Genomic DNA, 10,547 nt, shown 5'->3' with positions numbered 1-10,547 from the left:
ACTCCTGGAAGTAGTGACGGAGCTTTCGGGATGCCATGAAGACCGTGTATGCTATCCTTTGATAATGGGGGTACCGGGATTTGCGTGGTGTAAGGACAGTGGATACGTAGTATACTGGTTTCTGAAGAGGGAATTTGTGTCCGTCCTGTTCTCGTTCGACGACGAGCACGACGCTCACCACCTGATGTGTTGCCGATATGTATAACAACATCGGTTCACCGACGTTTGGCGCGGCCAGGATTGGGTTGCTCGCAAGAAGGGTTTTTATTTCCTCCAGTCCGGCTATTGCCATGTCCGTCCACTCGAAGTGATCGGTTCGCCGTAGAAGGCGATAGAGTGGCAGTGCCTTTTCTCCCAATGTGGACATAAAGCGGCTTAGAGCTGCCACGCAACCCACGAGTTTTTGGAGTTGTTTAAGGTCTGTTGGCATAGCCAATTGTGATAGAGCTCGGATTTTGGCTGGATTTGCTTCAATTCCTCTGTTGGAAACAATGAAGCCCAGCAGTTTTCCGGCGGGGACGCGAAAACGCACTTTTCAGGATTGAGCTTAATGTCATACGTGCGGAGGTTATAGAATGTGTGACGTAAATCGTCTATTAATGTTTCGACGCGCCTAGTTTTTATGACGACGTCGTCCACATAAGCTTCAATTGTCTTGCCGATCTGTTTCTCTGGTCATGTTTGAATCATGCGTTGGTATGTGGTACCGGCATTCTTGAGCCCGAAGGGCATGGTCTTGAAGCAGAATGGCCCATATGGGGTAATGAATGTTGTTGCAGCTTGATCGGACTCCTTCATTTTGATTTGATGGTATCCGGAATATGCATCAAGAAAACACAGTCAGTCGTGTCCAGCGGTAGCATCAATGATCTGATCACTGCAGGGGAGGCGGAAGGGATCCTTAGGGCAAGCCTTATTGAGGTCTTTAAAATCGACGCACAACCGCCAGGATTTGTCCTTCTTTGGTACCATCACCAGGTTTGCTAGCCAGTCCGGATGTTTTATTTCTCTGATGAATCCAGCCTCAGTTAGTTTGGCTAGCTCCTCCCCCGTAGCTTGACGTTTGGGTTCGGAAAAGCGCTGCAGTGTTTGCTTGACCGGTTTGTATCCCTTTAATATATTGAGGCTGTGTTCGGCCAACTCGCGTGGGATTCCTGGCATACCAGAAGGGTGCCAGGCGAATATATCTCAATTCTCGCGCAAGAACTCTCGTAGCGCGGCGCCGACCGTTGGGTCTAATTGTGCTCCGATGGATGCTGTCTTCTTGGGGTCCGTTGGATGGACTTGGAATTTGACTATTTCTTCTGCTAGTTTGAAGGAGGTGGATTTGGGTCATTTGTCTAGGACCACATCATCCCTATCCACCGTGGAGCGCAGCGCGGTTAATTCTTCGACCCCGAGGTCTTCAGATAATGCCTCAAGGGCCAAGGATGCGGTTTTATTCTCAGGAAAGAGTGCTATGTCCGGATCACTAGCTAGAGTGATTATACCGTTGGGCCCAGGCATCTTAAGCTTCATGTATCCATAATGGGGTACCGCTTGGAAGCGCGTAAATGCATCTCTCCCTAAGAGGGCGTGATATCCGCTGTTGAAAGGGGCCACTTGGAAGGTTATTTCTTCGGACCGATAATTCTCCGGCGTGCCGAATACCATGTCGAGTGTAATTTTTCCCGCACACCGCGCCTCCCGACTGGGAATAATTCCTCGGAAGGTCGTGCTGCTTTGTTCAATGCGGCTCCTGTCTATTTCCATTTTGCGGAGTGTACCCTCGTAGATGAGGTTTAGTCCATTGCCGCCGTCCATGAGGACCTTGGTGAGCCGAAAGCCATCCACGATTGGACTGAGGACCAAGGCGGCTGGTGCTCGGACTGTCCTGTATTTTGGTTCGTCGCCGGCATTAAAAGTTATAGTCGTATCGTTCCAAGGGTTTATCGCTACTATTTGATAGACTTCGGCGAGTCCGCGTAGTGCTCTTTTGCGCCTATTGTTTGAGCTGAATGTCTTGAAGACCGTCAGTACTTTGGGGTCGTTATCCTCTGGGGGCTGTTGTTCTGGGTTATTCTTGGTGAGGATATCCTCGCCGCTCTTGGCCACTTGCCGGAGTATCCAACATGCTCTAAGGCTATGTGTTGGTATGTTATCCGGTGTTGCGTGTATTTTGCATGGCCCATCGAGCCATCCTTCCAGAACGGTTCCGCGCCCTATACTGGACTTGCATTTCTTTACTATTGAGCCGGGTGTCGTGGGTTTGTCACGGAAGATGTCCTCGTGAAAGGACTTAGTAGTGGAGCCATCGCAACGGGTTAGCTTAAAGGGGTTAAACCGGACAAGGGGACACGGGAGTTTATACTAGTTCGGCCCCTTCGATGAAGGTAAAAGCCTACGTCTAGTTGTGATTGGTATTGCTAGGGTTTCGAAGGCCAGGGAGCGAATCCGCTTTGTCTGGCTTTCGAGTTGTTGTTCTCTGTCCCTAAACCGCGGTCGGGTCGTCCCTTTATATACATAGGTTGACGCCCGCCGGGCTACAGAGTTCCGAAGCCGGTTTATAAACGTATCCGGTTCGGCCTCTCTCTTTCTATCTTACTATACAAGTTACATGACTGGGCCGGTTTACATTTACATACTGTAACTCACCTTTGGGCCCTTCGTAAAGCGCCAGCATCTTTACATCTTCATGGGCTTCTAATCTTCAAAGAGTCAACCCGGCTATCCAAGGCCGGTTTACCTCCGATAGTAATATCCCCAACATTAGGCCCCAGATTGGTTTGAACTTGTTCATGTCAATCTTCCACACTTTAGAAAAAATCTTCTCTCTTGTCTTCGTTTTTGATCTTGTAAACTGCCGTGACGTCATACTTCAAAATTACGATAAACCGTCCTGACGTCATCCATCCGTTGATATCGGAGATTTCTTTATTTAATATATATCCAGTTGTCGAGGCGACACCTTTATTAACTTATCCATTTTTTGGACTCCTCAACTCCCGCACTTGCCATTTTTCACTTCGCCTTATAAATAGGACCGAGGGGTCATTTTCACCGTCCCCCCCCATGCCTCTTCGCGTCATCTTCCTCGCGCCGCTCAGCCTCTGGAACTCCGCCGCCACCGTCGACCGTTGTTTCTGCTCCGACCTCGGCCGCTGCATCGCCCTGAACGCACCAGAGAACTACGGCGCCCTTCCGCTTCCTCACTAGCTCTGGTAAGTTCTCTGCTTTTTTCACCATAGATCTGTTCTAGGGTTTCGATATTTCCTCGCAGTTCTTCCGAAGTTCATCAGTGCTTATTCTTCCATGTTCTTCCTTTAATAGATGGACACTTCATGCTTGATACATCTCTTACCGTAGCTTACCTACCATGATCATCACAAATGTTTACGCGCAAAGAACTGATCTGTCTGTCAAAAATTGCTTCAGTTCTGCACCCCTTCATGATCCAATTATTTTTGCTTTTCTGTCTTATCTCTAGATCTGAAAGTTTTATACATCACTGTGAAATATGTTTCTCCTTGCACCAATATAAGCGATTTGATATTGGATAAATAGTCTATGCCATTATCCCTCTGATAAACCGGAAGAGCATGTTACCTTCACAATTACGCTCCGGTTTAACAGTGTCTGATCAATCCTGCGCCAGCATTACCTTCTTTCTCATCCTACTAGTCTCCGGGTTGTACCATTTATTATATTAGCACGTTTCTTACTCCCTTGTCTCTTGTGTATGATCATGCATAATTTATAAACCGGCCTTTCATTTTCAGTTTGTTTGCTTTGCAATGGCCAAACAATTCACTGCCTGCAACTGGGCTCGTTCCCGGGTTATTGAGGCTCAACTGGATGAGATGGTTAGCATCAGCTCTCTTCCTAAGAAAACGGAGATCAAATGGCGAGTCCCAGGAACTGAGAATCCTCCAACCCCAAGACAAGGCGAAGTGGTAATCTTTGTTGACCATATAGGCCGTGGTTTCAAACCGCCAGGGTCAAAATTTTATCGAGATGTGCTTGCCAGCTTCCAACTGCATCCACAAGATATTGGTCCAAATTCAGTCTCCAACTTATGCAATTTCCAAGTCTCTGTGAAGCCTATTTACAGGAAGAACCAACTGCAGAATTGTTGCGGGATTTCTTTCACTTAAACCGGCGCACAGAGTTTGTGAATGGCCCGAATACAGAGCTCGGTGGTGTTTCGATTCAAAAGCGGAAAGAAGTGGAATTTCCTCATGCCAAACACCATAGCCACCCAAAGGAATGGAACCAAACATGGTTCTATTGTAGAGACACTTCGCCTGAAGATGAGAATCCCCTCCCCGGCTTCCGAGATCATAGATTATCCAATACACACCCAATGCCACAACGCCTGAGCTCCTTAGAAAGGGCAAAATATGCTCCTCAAATCACCAAGCTCTGGGCCTTTATGGCAAACAGTTTAACAGGTGTGGATTTTGTACGCTGTTGGATATCCTAGAGTATCTTGCCGCTAAGCCGGCGTTCCGGTTTAATGTGCGAATATACCGGTGAGGTTGACGATCCTCAACGCCACTTCAACATCCAATTATCTGAGGAAGAAATTACTGAAGGTGTAAAGAAGATTCTGAATGAATCGGAACTGGTCTGTAGTCAAACTGGCCTGAGTCCCTTCTACACCAAGAACAAACCGCCTGCTGTAAGCATTACACTTCCTCTTCATCTCTAATATCTTTGACTTATACAAGCTGTAACCCTTCTTTTTTATATGTATAGGGTGATGACCCCTTCTGGAAACGGAAATCCATAGAAAAAGCGGCAAAGCCAACTGGAGACAAAGTGGCCAAGCCAACCCGCCTGAAGACCAAAGCCGTAAAACGGACGTCAAAGCGGAAAACGGCTGACCGGATTAATATGGAGCTTGATGATGATACTGATGACCCAGAAACTGAGGTAGAACTTGACTCACTTGGCTCCCTTTTTATGCATCTTGTTAACAATAATCTTCCTCAGGAGGAGGCCGAAGCTAGTCAGGCTGAGGACGTAGAGGTAATTACCCTTTCCTCCGGTTCAGACTCTATGCCAACACAAAACCTCGCCAAACAATCCGGAAAGTAAGATTTTCTCATCCTCTTGCTCACTTGGATCCAACATTTATTTTGAAGACTCAACAGCATGAGGCTTGCCAGACAACTCGGCACAGTGGCCAACAGATCACCTCTACCGGTTTACCTGATACTCCGGTTCGGAAGCGTCGTTCTGAGGTCTCTCCTACTTCTGACCATTCTTACCCCAAGGTAGGTTATTTCAGACAGCCTCTTAATCCGTCTGATTCAAATTATCAGGTGACACCTCCTTCCTCTTCTGGTGAATCGACAGCAACTCAACTCCCCCCTTTGAAAACTGTGGCTGGGTGAGTTACGAAAAACCTTTCCTTTCAATACGCCCTACATCTTTTGAACATGATGTTAACCCTTTTTATTCTGTTTGCAGGGCCAAAGCCAGACCTAGCAAGAAATCTCGGGTCACCAATCCGCCAGAAGACCCTGTTGCTGAAGAAGAAGAACCAAGAGTTGAACCGGAGCAAACAGGTGAACCGGAAGGCCTCCATCCTGAAACAACGTTTGATGATCTGCCCCTTGATGGCCAACATACCGACGAACCCACAGATGTTGAGCCTGCCGCCCCTGATGCTGAACCGGCAGAACCAAACCGGGCTAATCCAATGAAAGACATTGAAATTCCACCATCATCCGCCCAAAATCCTGAAGGCCAAGGAGATGATGTTATTATTACTGGAGCTGGCCACAGTTCTCCTGGTCATCCCGTCATTTTGGCTCAGCATAGTGCCAAAGAAGAGCAAATTGCCAGGGATAAAGGTAAATGGAGCAGCGACTTATCAAACTATGCCCATCTTAACGCTGTTGAGCTTCATTCCGGCTTCTTGAACCATCTACACTCAAACCGGGATTATGAAGCCGGTTTGGTGAATTTGATGAAAGAATGATATGAGGTAAATTCTTCTCCCTTGCACATTGATTTATAGTTGAAATACTATTCCAAGTAGCCCCCAAGAGCCGTTTTATGATTGTCAATCATAAACCGGGTCTTTGTAACACTTTAAGCATCCCATCATTAATCCTTGCCAAGGCGTGTCTTCAATCATAAATAAAACTCATGTTTGAAAAATGAGATAACATTCTGTAGCATAGCCCCTAAAGGCCGGTTTAACTTGGCAAGTTAATCCAGTTTTTAATCCACACCGCTAGTTTAGAACAAACATACATTAGCCCCCAAGTGTCAAGGATAATGCTTGCATTGTTCTGGAGACTTGCATAGAAGGTAGTATTTGAGAGCAAATAAGCATTAGCCCCCAAGTATGAAGTGGATAACTTGTTATATGCTTTATACTTAGTGCATATATATGTTGTTTTGTTGAAGATACCTTCAATGTTGCAGGCTGAACTGAGAAGCAAAGATGCCAAAAACTCTGACTTGCAAGAAATGTGAAGTCGCACCAAGCCGAAGCTGCAAAAGCCAAAGAGGAGCTGACCCAGGCCCTGGCCGGAATGGAAAAATTGAAAGAATCCTTCAATCAAGATCGTGCTGCATGGGAAACAGAAAAAGCCGGTTTGACCAAAAGAGCCGTAGATGCCGAGGAAGCCCTGAAACCGGTGGCTGAAGAACTAGCCGGTTTGAAGCGCCAAATCAATGCTATGACCTCTGCTATCTTTGGTAAGTATCTGCTTATGTATGTTGCATCAGCCAATGAATCTTAAAACTAACCACGATGTTGAAAAAATCTTTGCCAGAAACTCGGATCACTCATCTTGGTGCAGATATGCGGATGAAGCTCAAAGCGGCATACACATTGGTTGAGCAGCTATACTCTGGATCTCAGCGAGCCATTAGTACAGCAGCTTATAACAAACCGGCACCAACATTGATTATGGAAACACTTGAGAAGCTGGGCATGTTACCGGCGCGTATTGCCGAGTTGAAAAGAGCCGCTGCAAGAGCCGGAGCATTAACTGCCCTTATTCGAGCCAAGGCCTGGATTCCAGATCTTGAAGTGGAGGATATCATTAAAGGGTATCCAGGCGTTAAAGAAGACGGCTCAAACTTTGACAATGATGATCTTCGGCGGTTGACCAAACAGATGCGGCCAGCGGCCAGCAAATTAGCTAAAGACACCGATTTGTCCCATTTTCAACCGTTTTATGATGCAGAAGGGAAAAGACAGCCGGCCGAGATCCATGAAGTCGAAGAACTTGTGCCTCCGATTCGTAAGCACACTTATGCCCCTGATATTAACCCTTCTGATCTAATCCATGAAGAAGCAGTATTCCGAGCTTTAACCGGAATCGATTGGTCAATGGCTGATTTCCAGCGGCTGGGGAGGGATGAAGAAGTGCGTGCACCAACTGATCCGCAATCGTCAAACCGTCGTGATGAAGAGTCCTGATCCGGTCGCCGGTTTATATGGCTACTGTGAAAAACAATGGCACTGTTGAGCCGCTTTAAAGCTTCATGTAATAGGACAGCTGAAACTTTGTTTATGTGCCATGCCATCGAGCATGCTTCATATCCCTTTGTGACAATCTATGCCGCCCTTCAGGATATAGTTTATCCATAGTCTATGATGACTTGCCTTCCTGGGTACAAAAAACTTAAAAGTGTCTAGTGGTTTACCGCTAAACATGTCATAATATCCAAGAAGTATATAGTACTTGAGCTGAATAACCAAGTGTTTGTACAAAAAATAATGTACAGAACATACCTCATTGAGTGAACAAACATGTATACAGCAAAGGTGTTTAACACCAACCCGATACGTTTGATAATCTCATCTTCAAAATGCCGGTCTATCTATTAAACCGGACCGGTATACCTACCGTATTTTCTTTATAACACTGGTGATTTAGTCAAACCATACCGGGTCAGTGACCACCGGTTTAAAACTGATCATGAGCCAACAGCTGGTGGTTGGAAAGCAAGCCGGATCAAGGATGCCAGTTTATCAAAAAATACTTATGATTGTCAACAAACAAAATACAAATAGGAAAATATGCGAGGCTTTTTACGAGCTGCCAGGCTCCAAATCGAGGCTTTTCATGGGCTTCCAGGCCTCTGAGTTAAACCATTTAACAAAGCCTTTTAAGATGGGCCTCCAATTAACCAATCACCATTTTAACTATGACAAGTTCAGGGTCTGTAAAAGATTGACTTGTCAAACGTTCGATGGGTCATGCCAGGATTACCTAGATAGGAGTGGCTTACTTGATGAAGGCAGGTTAACCCGGGGTTTTAGGTGAATACACCAGGCTTCCAAGCCGTGGCTTGATAGCCAATTACGAGGGTCCTTTCAAACTCTTTGTTGCTTTGCAAAAAAGAGCCCCCAAGTAACTTTGTGAGCGATGCTCAGCGTGTGCCTATGTTTGAGTTTGTACAGTGCACAATACTCTCTTTGGCTCCACAAATTTGTCATTGTGTGGCTGAAAAGCCTATCAAGAGGTGTAGCTGTGGTTCAAACATGACCAAGCCCCCTAGTGATTTTCTTTATCTTTATGCAGTTGCTAAATCCGGTTTAACAAAGACTCCGCTTTGACCGTTAACTTGTAAAAGCACACATATGATATAAGAAAGAACAAATACCCCGCTTATAACGGAGGCTCCGGTTTATTATATGGTATATACACTGTCATAAATATGTACAGGTGAAAGAGCCTATGGCTTCAAGTATAGTAAGGCCGAAGGAGAGCTATGTTCCATGGCCGCTTTGTCTCCTCCTCCGATTGACGTGAGTCTTCATGCTCTCGAACATCAATGAGGTAGTAGGATCCGTTGTGGAGATTTTTGCTGACCACAAAGGGTCCTTCCCAAGGGGGGATAACTTATGCATATCAGTCTGATCCTGGATGAGCCGGAGCACCAAATCACCTTCTTGAAAGGTTCTAGTTTTAACCCGGCGGCTGTGATAACGTCGAAGATCTTGTTGATAAATCGTCGAATGCGCTGCTGCAATATCCCGCTCTTCATCCAACAGGTCCAGAGAATCCTGACGTGCCTTCTCATTATCAGCTTCAACATAAGCTGCCACACAGGGCGAATCATGATGGATGTCACTAGGAAGAACTGCCTCTGCTCCATAAACCATGAAGAAAGGCGTGTAACCAGATCTATTGGGTGTGGTGTTGATGCTCCATAACACAGAAGGTAGCTCCTCGACCCAACAACCCGGCGTCCGTTTTAAGGGAACCATACGCCTTGGTTTGATACCCCGCAGAATTTCTTGATTTGCCCTTTCCGCTTGACCATTAGATTGGGGGTGAGCCATTGATGCTAGATCAAGCCGGATGTGCTCACGTTGACAGAATTCTTCCATCTCTCCTTTTGACAAGTTAGTGCCATTATCTGTTATAATGCTATGTGGAAAGCCAAACCGGAATATCACCTTTTTGATGAATTGAACCGATGTGGCTGCATCACACTTGCTGACTGGCTCTGCCTCTACCCATTTAGTGAATTTATCAACTGCTACTAACAGATGGGTCTTCTTGTCCTTGGAGCGCTTGAAGGGTCCAACCATATCCAGCCCCCAAGTGGCAAATGGCCACGTAATTGGAATCATCCGCAACTCTTGAGCCGGAACGGGCGCACGGCGGGCAAACTTTTGACATCGATCACATCTTTTGACTAAATCATCCGCATCAGCATGGGCCGTCAACCGTAAAAACCATGGCGAAAAGTTTTAGCAACCAATGACTTTGAACTGGCGTGATGACCGTAATCCCCTTCATGAATTTCTCGCAAAATCTCACAACCTTCTTGAGGAGAAACGCATCGTTGAATCGCTCCTGAAACACTGTAACGATGTAACTCCCCATTGAGTATGGTCATGGACTTGGAACGCTGGATTATCTGTCGAGCCAACGTTTCCTCAGCTGGTAACTAGCCCCGGTTCATGTAATCCAGATATGGGATCGTCCAATCCGGTATGGCATGCAAAGCTGCCACCAATTGAGCCTCCGGATGAGGAACAGCCAAATCTTCTTCGGTTGGTATTTTGACTGCCGGATTGTGCAACACATCAAGAAAGACATTGGGCGGAACCGGTTTACGTTGGGAACCAAGACGACTTAAAGCGTCCGCCGCTTCATTCTTCCGCCGGTCTATATGGTCCACCTGATAACCTTTAAAGTGACCAGCCACTGTGTCCACCTCTCGTCGATATGCAGACATGAGTGGGTCCTTAGAATCCCAAGTGCCAGACACTTGCTGAACCACTAGATCTGAATCGCCGAAGCACTTAACCCGGCTCAAATTAATCTCTTTAGCCATCCGAAGACCGTGGAGTAAAGCCTCATATTCGGCTGCATTGTTAGTACAAGGGAACATTAAACGGAGGACATAAAAAAACTTATCACATCGTGGGGACGTTAATACGACTCCAGCCCCCGAACCCTCTAGCTGTCTGGACCCATCAAAATGAATAGTCCAATATGTATTATCTGGTTTCTCCTCAGGTGCCTGTATCTCCGTCCAATCGTTGATGAAATCTACGAGTGCTTGGGACTTGATCGCCA

General features: G+C 46.3%; 1 protein-coding gene across 1 annotated transcript; it reads left to right on the top strand.

Moving 5' to 3' along the window:
- Nucleotides 1-6,530: 6,530 nt before the first annotated feature.
- Nucleotides 6,531-7,426, top strand: LOC147958039 (uncharacterized). Its single transcript, XM_087536245.1, has 2 exons — nucleotides 6,531-6,696; nucleotides 6,774-7,426. Exons 1-2 carry the CDS (start codon nucleotides 6,531-6,533, stop codon nucleotides 7,424-7,426), a joined length of 819 nt encoding a protein of 272 aa, XP_087392371.1.
- Nucleotides 7,427-10,547: the final 3,121 nt, after the last annotated feature.

This window comes from Triticum urartu, chromosome 7A (genome assembly GCF_056163025.1).
Source record: "Triticum urartu cultivar PI428250 chromosome 7A, HENAU_Tu73, whole genome shotgun sequence".
Taxonomy (NCBI): domain Eukaryota; kingdom Viridiplantae; phylum Streptophyta; class Magnoliopsida; order Poales; family Poaceae; genus Triticum; species Triticum urartu.
The sequence above is the reverse complement of the archived record's forward strand: the minus strand, read 5'-3'. Positions and strand labels throughout refer to the sequence as shown.

Bases quoted from the DNA above. Each gene is read 5' to 3' on its own strand.
- LOC147958039 (XM_087536245.1), top strand. From the start codon at position 6,531: ATGGAAAAATTGAAAGAATCCTTCAATCAAGATCGTGCTGCATGGGAA. The intron at 6,697-6,773 runs GTAAGTATCTGC...AATCTTTGCCAG, and splicing joins TATGACCTCTGCTATCTTTG to AAACTCGGATCACTCATCTT.